The sequence below is a fragment of the Microtus pennsylvanicus genome, chromosome 14, assembly GCF_037038515.1.
Source record: "Microtus pennsylvanicus isolate mMicPen1 chromosome 14, mMicPen1.hap1, whole genome shotgun sequence".
Lineage (NCBI taxonomy): Eukaryota > Metazoa > Chordata > Mammalia > Rodentia > Cricetidae > Microtus > Microtus pennsylvanicus.
In genome coordinates this window covers 31,372,309-31,386,289 of record NC_134592.1, presented here as the reverse complement: position 1 = coordinate 31,386,289, position 13,981 = coordinate 31,372,309, and the positions used below count along the sequence as shown (strand labels likewise).

The window sequence follows — 13,981 nt, the reverse complement described above, 5'->3', positions numbered from 1 at the left end:
TACAGAGATCCACCTGCCTCTGCCTCCCAAGTGCTGGAATTAAAGGCGTGTGCCACCACACTGGGCCTGAGATAATTGTATTATTCCTTTTTCCCCTTTTTCTTATGCATGTGTGTATTATGTTAGTGTGTGTACATGTATGTGGAGGCCTCAGGTGGGAGGGAATCTTCCTCAATCATTCTTTCACCTTATTCTTTGAGGCAGTCTCAATCAAACCCAGAGTGGTGGCCCAGCACCCGTCACGCACAGGAATTCTAGGGCTCTGAGCTGCTTCTCTTGCTTGGAAGTGCTTTAACTGCTGAGCAGTTATCATCTTTATAGTTGCAGACTATGTATTTTGTGACTCCGAATTTCGTATATCTTAAGAGAAAATATCTGAATGCCCTGGGAATGGTTACTCATGGAAAGTCTTTAAGAAACTCAATCCAAGCCAGGCGGTGGTGGCGCACGCCTTTAATCCCAGCACTTGGGAGGCAGAGGCAGGCGGATCTCTGTGAGTTCGAGACCAGCCTGGTCTACAAGAGCTAGTTACCGGACAGGCTCCAAAACCACAGAGAAACCCTGTCTCGAAAAACCAAAAAAAAAGAAAAGAAAAGAAACTCAATCCAATCTGGTAAATCTATAGATAGTTAAGGAAAATGTGATCAGAGTAGATGACGTTTGATTCTGTGTTTATGTTTCAAGAATATATGATATACAATGTATCTTCATGATTTTCTCTGAATATGTCCCATTCAATCTTTGAGCCATTTTTTTTCTCTCTTTTTAGCTGAAAGAAAATTTAAGAAACTCAGAGAAAAATCATCAGGAGACTCTTAGAAGACTAGAAGGCAGATTTTTTGAAGAAAAGGTATAGAATATTAGTGTTAAGAAATGCTTTGTTTACTAGAAAAAAGTATGTTTATATGCATTCTGAGCATTCCAATATTCCATTGGTATCATCTAGAAAATGTTATCAAGTAGCAGAAAATAAGTGTAGTGGTATGCACTTAAGATGCTGAGGCAGGGAGGGGGAGGGAAATGGGAGGCGGTGGCGGGGAGAAGGCAGAAATCTTTAATAAATAAATAAATTAATTAATTAAATAAATGAAATAAAAAAAAGATGCTGAGGCAGGAGGATCTTGAGTCCAAAGCTAGCTTTGAGCTAAGACTTGTATCAAAAAGAAAAAGAAAAGAAAAAAAATAGAATACAAATGAGGAAAAACTATCTTTACATTCTTTAAAACTCAGTGTCTAATTTTTTTTCAGTTTTTTGTTTGTTTGTTTGTTTTTGTTTTATTTTTCAACACAGGGTTTCTCTGTAGCTTTGGGGCCTGTCCTGGAACTAACTCTGTAGACCAGACTGGCCTCGAACTCACAGAGATCCACCTGCCTCTGCCTCCCGAGTACTGGGATTAAAGGCGTGTGCCACCACTGCCCAGCTCCTTTAATTTTTAATTCATACATAAAAACAAAATTTGACTTGGTGGTAGTGTTGCACACCTTTAATCCCAGAAGTCAGAAGGCAACAGAAACCCTAAGACACCCTCTTCGCTGTCCCTGGCCTCCATAACGACCATTCCTATCTTAACTCCCATGAGTTTAACTATCTTCCATTTACCTACTTTGTGGTGCTGTGATTAAACATAGGACATTACACGTGGTAGGCAAGCACTCTACCACTGAGTTATACTTCCAGCCAGAAGTCAACCTTTGTCTTTGTTTGTTTTTTGAGACGGTTTCTCCGTGTAGCCCTGGCTGTCCTGGAACTCACTCTGTAGACCAGGCTGGCCTCTAACTCACAGAAATCGGCCTGTCTCTGCCTCCCGAGTGCTGGGATTAAAAGTTTCCTCCACTGCCTGGTGGAGACCAAGTTTTTTAGAGTATACTTCTGAGGGAAATCACACAGTCTTTCTGTGCCTTACTTATTTCACTTAGCACAGTGAGCTATAGTTCTGGTAAAGCTGTCATAAATGACCAGATTTCACTTTTTTTTTATGGCAACAGCATTTCAACATTCATATATATATATATATATATATATATATATATATATATATACCACATCTATTCATCAGTTAGTGGATAGGCACTTAGGTTGTTTCTGTCAGAGTCTTGAAATATCCTCAAGAGGGACTGCCAAGCTGGGTGGTGGTGGTGCACGCCTTTAATTCTAGCACTTGAGAGGTAGAGGCAGGCGGATCTCTGAGTTCGAGGCCAGCCTGGTCTACAAGAGCTAGTTCTAGGACAGGCTCCAAAGCCACAGAGAAACCCCGTCTCAAAAGAAAAAAAAAAAAAGAGGGACTGCCAACTTGTGAAGGCTTAAGTCCTCAGCCTGGTATTTCCCTCTTTTTTTTTTATTTGTTGTTGTTGTTGTTTTGAGATGGGATCTCACTGTGCAGCCTCTACTCACCCAGAACTCAAAATGTAGATGAGGCTGGTCTTGAACTCACAGAGATTCCTCCTGAATGCCTGTTATTATAGGTGTGTGCCATCATGCCCTGCACATCCCACAATTTTAAAATGAGTGACTTATCATGTTTAATTTAGCAAAACATCTTCCAGCTCTGCGTGCTAAGTCTTACCCTGCTTTATGGATATATCATTATGCTAGCTTGCTTTTCTGTTGCTCTGTTAATCATCAAGAAAAAACAACTAGGGAAGGAAAGAGTTTATTTCATCTTACAGCCCCCCAGGTCACAGAACCTTGAGAGAAGTGAGGGCAGAAACCGAAGCAAAGACCATGGAAGACTGCTTATTGGCCTGCTCCCAGGCTCAATCTGCTAGCTATCTTTCTTTTTCAGTCCAGGCTCATAGCAGACTCAGCCCTCTTACATGAATTAGCAATCCAGAAAATGCCCCACAGACATGACCACATGTCTGTCTGAGAGAGGCAGTTCTTTAATTGAGGCTCCTTTGTTCCAGGGGTGCCAAGTTGACAACCAAGATTAGCCATCATAGTTACATTGCTGCCTCAGTGAGAAATTTTTAAATTATTTATAGTTATATATATGGGTGTTTTGCCTGCATCTATGTTTGTGCACTTGTGTCTCTTGTACCAAGGCCAGAAAAGGGCATTGATTCCCCTAAACTGGAGTTACAGACAACCGTGGACTGCCATATTGTGTGCTGGGAATTGAACCCCAGGCCTCTAGAAGAGCAGCCAGAGCTCTCTACCACTGAGCCTTCCCTCCAACCCCATATTATCCTCTAGCTGCCTCTTTTATCCAACAGTAATTAAGAGTTCTTTATATCAGGTCACAAGAACAGGAATATTTTTTAAAATCTATTTAATTTTATGTGTATGTGCTGAGTACATGCATGTTTAGGGGCCTATGGATGTTGGAAGAGGTTTCAGATCCCTGGAATTGGAGTCATAGATTGTTGTGAGCGACCACGTAGGTGCTAGGAACCGAACCCAGTCCAGCGTAAGAGCAGTAAGGGTTTTTAAGCACTGAAGAATCTTCTCCAGCTCCCAAACAAAGAACTCTGTTTGATGCTGAAGAAATTATTTTGTGATATGAAATATTTGTTTTAGAAGTATGGTTTTGCATCTTTAGTCATCCTTAGTCATTAGAGAAATGCAAATCAAAACAACTGAGATTCCATCTTACACCTGTAAGAATGGCCAAGATCAAAAACACTGATGACAACTTATGCTGGAGAGGTTGTGGGGAAAAGGGAACACTTCTGCAAATGCTGGTGGGAGTGCAAGCTGGTACAGCCCTTTGGATGTCAGTGTGGCGAGTTCTCAGAAAATTAGGAAACAACCTTCCTCAAGACCCAGTAATACCACTTTTGGGCATATATCCAAAGGATGCTCAATCGTGCCACAAGGACATGTGCTCAACTATGTTCATAGCAGCTTTGTTTGTCATAGCCAGAACCTGGAAACAACCTAAATGCCCCTCGACCGAAGAGTGGATAAGAAAAATGTGGTACATTTACACAATGGAGTACTACACAGCAGAAAAAAATAACGACAGCTTGAATTTTGCAGGAAAATGGATGGGACTAGAAAACATTATTTTGAGTGAGGTAACCCAGACACAGAAAGACAGTTATCACATGTACTCACTCATAGGTGGTTTTTTAAACATAAAGCAAACAAAGCCAGCCTACAAACCACAATCCCAGAGAACTTAGACAACAATGCAGACACTAAGAGAGATTTACATAGATTTAATCTACATGGGAAGTAGAAATTATAAAAAGACAAGATCTCCTGAGTAAATTGGGAGTATGGGGACCTTGGGGGAGGATTGAAGGGGAGAGGGGAGAGGCAGGGAGGGGAGCAGAGAAAAATGTAGAGCTCAATAAATATCAATTATATATATATATATGTGTATGTATGTATGTATGGTTTTGTATTTAAGCCTCCCATATTGTGTTTTTTAGCACCGTCTGGAACAAGAGGCTGAGAAGAGGATAATAATGCTGGCTGAGAGAGCCCACCATGAAGCTGTGGTGTAAGAGCCGGTTGCTTCCTCTATTTTATTCTTACCTTCCTTTGTCTCTTGGCAAATTTGCTTTAAATATTTTGTCTACCTGTATCCTCTTTGTTATTCTTTTTTAAAAATGCTCCAAGATCCCCGCAGCAGTAGGCAGCAGAAATGCTGTAGGTCCCAAATGGTGGCGGCGGGCCATGTGGTGGCAGGCAGCGGGCCCTGGGAGCAGCCAGTCCCAGGCAGAAATGGCTGCCAGTCCCAGAGCGGTGGCCCTAGCAGTGGTGGTGGGCCATGTGGTGGCAGGCCATGTGGTGGCGGGCCATGTGGTGGCAGACAGCGGGCCCTGGGAGCAGCCAGTCCCAGGTAGAGACAGCTGCTGGTCCCTGAGCAATGGCTGGTCCCAGGCAGGGAGACACATGGCGGGTGGGCAGGCAGCAGGTGGGCAGAAGACAGAAACATGGACAGACAGGGCATGCAGGGTGAGGTTGAATGTTTATTCAGGGAGTTATGGAGGAGGAAGGGTGAAGGGGGGGACAGAGAGAGAGGGAGAGAGAGAGGGAGGGAGGGAGGGAGGGAGAGAGAGAGAGAGAGAGAGAGAGAGAGAGAGAGAGAGAGAGAGAAGAGGAGAAAGAGACAGAGAAGGGGGAAGCAGAGAAGTGGGAAGAGAGGCAGAAGTGAAGCTGCCTCTCCGAGAGGAAGATGGAAAAGAGAGCGAGCTCAGGCCGGAAGCTGAAGATCAGCCTGCCTCAGCAGATGGGGTGGGGAATGGGTGTGGCTTGTCTCTTAAAGGGACCAAAACCATAACATTCCCAGGTCTTCCTTATAATAAAAAGCGCACGTCAAGGAAGCAGAAAAGAAAGGGCCCAAGATGGCGGTGGGCAGGTCAGAGGTAATGGGAGTGGGCTTGGCTTGTCCCTTAAAGCAACAGGAAAGCACAACATTCTTCATATCCCCTACCCTTTATGCTCCATCCTTTCCATAACATGATATAGTAGCAATAACCTAGTATTTGAAGTTATATCCTGACTACCTACTTGCATGATGATTAACTACTAGAAAATTTATTTTAAAAATTATTTTATTTACTTAGGTAGGTAGGCATATTTGAGGGCATAGTAGTGCCATAATTTGAGTGTGGAAGTCAGACAACTTGCAGGAAGTTGGTTCTCTCTTCCATCACGTTTCTCAGGATAGAACTCAGGTCATTTCGGATTGTTGGCAAGTGCCTCTATACCAACATGGAGCTGCCTCTACCAACATGGAGCTATCTCACTGGCCTCATTGGAATATTTTTTTTTGAGACAGGGTATCTTTGTGTAGCTTTGGCTGTCCCGAAACTACTCTGTAGACCAGGCTGGCATCACACTCACAGAGATCCACCTGCCTCTGCCTCCCAAGTGCTAGGAATACCTGGCTTGTTGGAAGAATTCTTTTTTAAAAAATATTTATTTATTTATTTATTTATTTATTTATTATGCAATATTCTTTTTGTGTGTATGCTTGAAGGCCAGAAGAGGGCGCCAGATCTCATTACAGATGGTTGTGAGCCACCATGTGGTTGCTGGGAATTGAACTCAGGACCTTTGGAAGAGCAGGCAATGCTCTTAACCGCTGAGCCATCTCTCCAGCCCCTGGAAGAATTCTTAAGAAAATAAATTTCATGAAAAAAAAATAGGCCATCCAGATATGGTGGCACACACTTAAAATAATCCCAGTACTCAGGAGGCTGAGGGAGGAGTATCACCTATTCTAAGCCAGCCTAGACTGCACAGTGAGGCCATTCCAAACACACCTAAAGTAGGGCCATTGAGCAACTTTGTGGGATTGTCAGATTATATATATATTTATGTAATAACGCTAGAGTGTGTTTATGTTAACAATGAACCCCAGGTCTTGATGGTTTATTTCTTGTTAATGTAATGATGAGTCTGGCAGCTTTCTTCAGGTGGTGATGCGGGAACTTGGGCTGCTACCATCTTGTACCTCTGTGACCTTGGAGTTCTATAGGTCATCATATGACATGGATAGAGGAGGGCATGGGAAACTGGTGCCACATCACTGCGTGTGAGATGCTAGAGATTGAAAACCCAGGCGTGCACATCCATTCTACCACTGCACTACACCCCAAAGCTCCCTTCACTTTTTGAAATAGTCTTGCTTAATTGCTAAGGCCAGCCTTATACAGGATAGGTGGCCCAAGCAGGCATGGACTTGTCAGCCTCCTGCTCAGCTTCCTGAATAGCTAGGATTAAAGGGATGCCACTATTCCTGGTTTTTTTTTTCTTTTAGAGACAGGTTCTTGCTATAGCTCAAGTTGTCAAACAACTTGTACAATCGTGGCCAGCTAACACATAGATTTTTCCTTATTGCTGAGGAAGAACTTAGTCACAAAGTCACCATCTACCTATTGAGTGGTTACTCATAGGCTAAATTGTGGTAGTGTCATATGTTTCCGGTGTTCTGCTCTCCCCCAAACTCTGGTGCTCTCGAAGTTAATTCCAGGGACTCTCACATGCTAAGCAAGTATTCTCTCACTCACCTACCCGGCCTAGTGGTGGTCAGTATAATGTTTGGAGGATAAAGCTGACATTGTTCCCTAGTACTTAAAACTTAGGCATGAGCCAGGTGCGGTGATGCCTACTTTTAATTCCAGCACTCTAGAGGCAGCGACATATGGATCTCTGTGATTTTGTGGCCAGCCTGGTCTACATAGAGTAACCCTGACTCACCCTCCTGCCCCCCCACCATATACAAGAATCTTGAGCCTATATTTTGGGTTCTTAAATCTATCTATCTTTCAGGCAGTTGAACAGTGCTGGGAGAAATGTTTTCAAAGAGAACGTGTATCTTCACAAGGCGCTTACATACCACTTGAAGGAAGCTGAAGTGCGACAGAAAAACTCCAAGAAGTTACAAGAAAGTCATTCCTGCCTTTTACATCAAAAGGTTCCCACTCTCATTTAGATTTTCATTCCTTTTTTTTTAAGAATTATATTGGTAAATACCAAGAATCAAGCATAATAATGATAGATAAGGTAGTAGTGCTGTTTTCCTTCTGTCTTGATAATTGTATTATTTGAAAAGATTAATTACTAAATGACTTTATAGACATGTTAGGCATTATTTTGCAAATACATCAGAAATAAAAACATAATTCTCACCTTCTCCTCCTCTAATACCTTAGAATACTCATTTGGTTTTGTTTATTGTTGGATCCTAAATCATTTAGGAATTAATTTGTCTGTAACTGACCTCACATTAGTGGTATCACAACATAAAGCATCCTAAAGGAAGCTTGAAGGGAAGCAATTCAGATTAGGATTGTCTTCTTTAATTCTCTGTAGCATATTGGAAAAAGTTGTATTTTTATTTTGTGTGTATGTTGTTTTGCCTGTTGTATGCGTGTCTGTGCACCATTTGCATGCAGTATCTGTGGAGGCCAAAAGAAAATTTCAGATCCTATGGGACTAGGGTTACAGACAGTGGTGAGCTGCCATGTGAGTGCTGGGATCCAAACCTGGTTCCTCTACAAGAATAGCAAGTGCTCTTCTTTACTGCCAAGACATCTTTCTTACTCTTAAACATTTTTTCATTTTAGTGTTTGTGTCTGTTGAGTACCCCGTAGCCAGAGTAGCTGACAAGAGACCTAAAGGTTACTCCAGACAACAGGAGGGAAGATAAGAAACAAAAACAAAGCAACAAAAAATGGCTCTGTTAAAAATCTTGCCAAGTGTCCTATTTCTTCTATCTCAGCTGGGTGGTGATGGCACATTCCTTTAATTCCAGCCCTTGAGAGCAGAGCAGTTGGATCTCTTGAGTTCTAGGCCAGCCCGGTCTTCAGAGAAAGAGTTCAAGGTCAGGCAGGGCTACACAGAGAACTCTGTCTGGGGGAAAAAAAGCAAGCAACCCCCCCCCAAATTCTCTTATATTGCAACCTGTCCTTTCTGAACTGCAAGAGACCCTGGAATTTTCAACTGACTTGAGGGAGAGAGAAAATGGACATTAGGATAGACAACTAGGAATCTGCTACAGTTTTCTTTATAGACTTGCCAGTGGTTTTGCACAATTTTATTGATTTTAATAATATATATCCTTGTAAGAATTATAGAGGGGGGCCGAAGAGATGGCTCAGTGGTTAAGAGCACTGCTCTTCCAGAGGTCCTGAGTTCCATTCCCAGCAACCATATGGTGGCTCACAACCATCTATAATGAGATCTGGTGCCCTCTTATGGCAGGAAAAAAAGGGAAAAAGGAATTATAGAGGAAGTTTGTAAGTTTCCTAATTAATAAAATCAGCTGATTGCTTTCACAAGCCTAGGCAAGGATCTAAAGATGTTTTTCTGCCCACAGAGATATCAAAATAATTGCCTCAGCCTAACATGAAGCTCAGATCCCCTTAGGTAACAGAACATATTAAGGGAGGCTGGAGAGGTGGCTCAGCAGTTAAGAGCACTGGCTCCTCTTCCAGAGGTCCTGAGTTCAACTCCCAGCAACCACATGGTTCCTCACAACCATCTGTAATACGACTCAATGCCTTCTTCTTGTGTGCAGGTATACATGCAGAGTATACTTAAAATATGAATAAATAAAATTTTAAAAAATTATTGAGGGACTTTTAAGTTCTAGAATATTTAAAGAAAAAAAACCCCTACTTTCTGTTTTTTAGGAAATCAACGAGCTATTGGTTAAGGAAAAGATTATGCAACTTACCCAGCAGAAATCACAAATCCAAACTCTTCAGAAGAAGGTGGTAAGCTTGGAGAACGCTCTGACCTGTATGACCACGGAGTTTGAGGCTGAAGTTTTGAAACTGCAGCAAAAGGCAATTATAGAGAACCAAGCAGGTCAGGTAGAAATTGACAAGCTGCAGCAGCTTCTTGAGATGAAGGACAGGGAAATGAATCGAGTGAAGAAGCTGGCTAAGAACATCCTGGACGAGAGGACAGAAGTGGAACAGTTCTTTCTCGATGCTCTATACCAAGTGAAGGAGCAGATTCTCATCAACAGGAAGCAATACAAGCACATAGCACAGGCTGCTTTCAATTTAAAAATGAGATCAGCATGTGAGGGAAGAACGGAGTATCCTAAAATCAGGACCTTTGATGGCAAAGAGCACAGTACCAATAGTGTGAATCAGGATCTCATGGAGGCTGAAAAATGGTACTAATGGCACTGTGATATATTGTCTTTTTGTGTCCTTGTTTTCTTATCCTTTAAAAAAAAAAGGGAAAACTCAGCAGGTCCTAGCACAGGACAGACAGAAATTCCTGGCTTAGGCTATAGCCTGTCTTCTTTCCTCTAGAAAAGAGCAGATTCAGTCTGTTGGACAGATTTTAGATTTTGTAGTAAGCTACTTGAGGACAGGAACTGACTTATCTTCATAGCCCCTGTACTGGCATAGTGTGTAGGCTGTGTGTGTTTTTAGCAGCCATCCCCATTTTTCTCATGACAGACATTTGTAAAGGTGGCTATTAATATTATTATTTTGGTTTTTCGAGACAAGGTTTCTCTGTGGCTTTGGAGCCTGTCCTGGAACTAGCTCTGTAGACCAGGCTGGTCTCAAATTCACAGAGATCCGCCTGCCTCTGCCTCCCGAGTGCTGGGATTAAAGGCGTGCACCACCTTCGCCCAGCAAGGTGGCTATTATTTTGTGCTTAATGACATCATTGTAATGTCTCTTACTTTATCTTAGTTTTTATAAATTGGAAATTTGTTGAAAAGTCTTTATTAGATTAGGTTAAACTTTTTTTTTTCTTTCTTGAAACAGGGTCTCTCTATGCAGCTCTGGCTGCCCTGGAACTGTCTCTGTAGACCAGGCTGGCCTCAAACTCACAAAGGTCACCTGCTTCTGCCTCCCAAGTGCTGGGACTGCAGGCATGCACCACCACATCAGCCTAGTTTAAACATTTTTAATAAGCATACTTTTTCAATTCCTTTTATGCTATTCCTTTACTATTTTGATATAAAATTAATAGGTAACAACAATTATATAATTTTTAAGAAATAAATATAATTCTTTGTAGTTAACTACTGTCATGCAGAAATGTTCCATGGATTGGAGGGCATTCAGTAGTGCCCCTACATCACTATTAACCAAAAGTCTCAAAATTTCCAAATATCTAAAGATTTACTCCTACCATAGAAAGTGGGATGTCCGAGGCAGCTTAGACTGTATCAGAGGTATATCCAGTTTCTCTTCAGCATTGTAGTCTGCCCACTGTAACCTGCCAGTTCAGATCACAGTACACGTGTGTTTCTTACTTCACTTCATGACAACAGAACATTTTGCATTGGCTAGCGTGCTGATGACCCTTTTCAAGTTATAATTTTGTAATGTGCACAGTTGGCTTTGAAATCATTATATATTATCTGGTCAGTTTACTTTGGTCACATTTTTCACCTTTTTTTTTTTAATTTTTCAGGCCAAGTACTCAAAAAAATGTGGATATTAGAGATTTGACCTGGGAGCAAAAGGAGAAAGTCTTAAGATTGCTCTTTGCAAAAATGAATGGTTTTGCTGCGAGGTAATTTCCCATTCTTGTAATGAAATGTCAGGTTATCAAACCTAGAAGCCACATGGGAACAATGACTGTATTGCTATTGAGAATTACATAAATACATTAAAGAACCAGAAAGGCCTTAGCTACTTGCTCAGCTGTTGCAACTCTTATAGACAAAGACTGGGAGATGAACGAATAAACACAAAAACTAAAGGAGATGTGGAAATGGGAGAGAGAAAATAAATCTCAGACATTTAAGGTGATGCTTCCTAAGGATCACTGATGGGCTGAATGGCCGGCACCTTCAGGGAAACTTTTTTTTTTTTCAAAGACTTATTTATTATGTACAGTGTTCTGCCTGCATGTACATCTGCAGGTCAGAAGAGGGCACCAGATCTCATTACAGGTGGTTGTGAAAAACCTTGTAGTTGCTGAGAATTGAACTCAGGACCTCTGGGAGAGCAGCCTGTGCTCCCAACTACTGAGCCATCTCTCCAGCCCCACCTTCAGGAAAACTTAACTGTTGAGCCTACATTGATTTGCAGAGATGAACAAATTATTTTAGGCTGATGTTTTTTGTTTTGTAGCAAAGTGTCATGTAGCTCGGGTTGCTTCTGTCTCACTTTGTCACCCAGGCTAGTCTTAAAGATTTTTATTTATTTATTATGTATACAACATTCTGCCTCGATATATTCCCGCACCCCAGAGGAGGGCGCCAGATCTCATTACAGATGGTTGTGAGCCACCATGTGGTTGCTGGGAATTGAACTCAGGACCTCTGGAAGAGCAGCCAGTGCTCTTAACCTCTGAGCCATCTCTCCAGCCCCCAGGCTAGTCTTGAACTCCTTATCTGCCTCCACCTCAAGTTAGAATAGTAACAATTAGGAACTTAGTAAAAGTTCACAATTGACTATGTATAACTGTGAATTCAACAAGTCTTTTGTAATTGACCTACATAGAGTATAAACAGTAAACAGCTAAAATAAATGACTTAGCAATCATTTAGGCACTATTAGTGTTTTACTAAGGATTTCTTTCATGTTTAACTACTACTAGAGTATTAATTGTTGCCACCATTTGAATAAGTATATGCTATTTTTTTCACACTTGCTTAAGTCAAGTTTAGAAGTGGCGTTTGTGACTTTCTTGAGAAGTCAACATATGATATTCTTTATTGTAGGGGGAGATTTCCTGTATCCTGGCAGGTGCCCCTAAATAACCACAAGAGACCTAATATAAATTATGAATGCTTGGCCGATAGCTCAGGCTTATTATTAACTAGTTCTTACAACTTAAATTAACCCATTTCTATTAATCTATGTATTTCCATGTGGCTTGTGGCTTTACCTGTCCTCAGCATGTCTGCTCTCTCTGTGTCTCCTGGTGACTCTACCCTTCTTTCTCCCAGCATTCTCAATTTGGCTGTCCCACCTATACTTCCTGTGTGGCTACTGGCCAGTCAGTTCTTTATTAACCAATGAGAGTAATATATCTTCATAGTGTATCGAAGGATTATTCCATAGCACTTGATCTCTATAAGCTCACTCATTCAGAATAATGAATCAATTACATTCCTACACTTTCTGAAGTATATTGCGCCTGTTACCACTGGCTAACTTCTGTGTCTTGAGGGTCTGTGTGTGTCTGTGTTTATATGTGCCCTGAAGTTGCTCTTTACCCTTTCTGTATGTTAACTTGGGTATTATTGGCTCAAGCTTTTCCTTTGTCAGAACTTTCTTGATCTTCACAATGAAGACAGATTCCCCAATCTATATAATTCTTCTTATCTCCAGAGGTTGAAGAAGGAGGATCAGGAGTTCAGTTCATCCTTAGATTCATGTTGAACTGGAAGCCAACTCTATCTCAGAACAACCGAAAACCATTCACTTGACATAAATTCTTTTTTGTTGTTTAGTTCTCAGGATCTACCTGTATCCTCCTCCAAATGCTAGATTTGAACTCATGTCTTCTTGCTTTTGCAACAAGTACTTTTACCCACGGACCCACTGTGGGAAGGGAACGTCCTGGGTGTTTGATCAGTTCTCTCATTCAGCCTCGCCTTTAGTCATTACTCACTGTCCATGACATGACATGAGGACCTCCATTATGGTTCTCTCCATAGATATTTGTTTCTGGAATTCAACATGTCTTAACTCTAAGCTATTATATTCCATTACTTAATATATCACATTTTAGCCAGGCAATGGTGGCACATGCCTTTAATTCCAGCACTTGGGAAGCAGAGGCAGGTAGATCTCTGAGTTCAAGGCCACTTGGTTTACAGAGTTCTAGGACAGCAAGAGCTGTTACACAGAGAAACCCTGTCTTAAAAAAACAAAAACAAACAAAAAACCAAAACCAAAATAAACTGTATGTTTGCTTATATATTTATTTATATGTATTTTTATATATTTGTTTTATTTATATGTGTGCATATATATATATATATATATATATATATAGTGTGTATAAAACTCATTCTTAAAATGGAAACCTTATCTAACTGAAATTTGACTCATTTTAAGGGTATTGAAACAGGAAGGCACAAGAAGACATGCCTCATTTGTTTATTGATGTTTATCCATCACAGGAAATACAAGCAGAGCTCTAAGCCTCCTGTTCCAGACCATATTATTCCTGACAGTGAAGAAATGAAAGAAACTAGGTAAGAGTTCTCCTGCCAGAGTTATGAACAAAAGCCTGATCGCAGTGTCCCTTGTGGATATTTTATAGCTGGAGTTAAGTGAGAATGATTTAGCAAGTCTGTTGTTCTGAACCAAATTCCATGTATGACTGTTGACAGCACTATTTTGTCATTATAGGGATGAAATTAACCTTCCAGATCAAACCTTCATCACCCAGCGAGCTCCAGTATCAGACTCCAATAAAATGATGTCACCTGGTGTTATTTCTAAAGGATTACAGGACTTTGACAGAGTAAGGAATCTGCTATCTAATCAGACAATACACCATTGTTACCTTTCACTATATGATGTCTGGCTAGTTCACAGTTCTCTACTACCCAAGCAGCTCTTAAGGAAGAGACCATAGAAA

The 13,981-nt window shown here is 41.1% G+C and overlaps 1 protein-coding gene across 3 annotated transcripts in view; it reads left to right on the top strand.

Annotated features, from left to right (window-relative positions):
• Bbof1 (basal body orientation factor 1) overlaps nucleotides 1–13,981 on the top strand; it is a 31,058-nt gene that overhangs the window by 12,885 nt on the left and 4,192 nt on the right. For 2 of the 3 annotated variants that reach the window (XM_075947874.1, XM_075947872.1), the window contains 7 exons: nucleotides 770–850; nucleotides 4,378–4,448; nucleotides 7,229–7,373; nucleotides 9,094–9,587; nucleotides 10,850–10,951; nucleotides 13,518–13,592; nucleotides 13,750–13,864. In XM_075947874.1, coding sequence (XP_075803989.1) covers nucleotides 770–850; nucleotides 4,378–4,448; nucleotides 7,229–7,373; nucleotides 9,094–9,587; nucleotides 10,850–10,951; nucleotides 13,518–13,592; nucleotides 13,750–13,864 — 1,083 coding nt within the window. The remainder of the gene's footprint in view (nucleotides 1–769; nucleotides 851–4,377; nucleotides 4,449–7,228; nucleotides 7,374–9,093; nucleotides 9,588–10,849; nucleotides 10,952–13,517; nucleotides 13,593–13,749; nucleotides 13,865–13,981) is intronic. The other variant, XM_075947873.1, reaches the window with a different exon arrangement.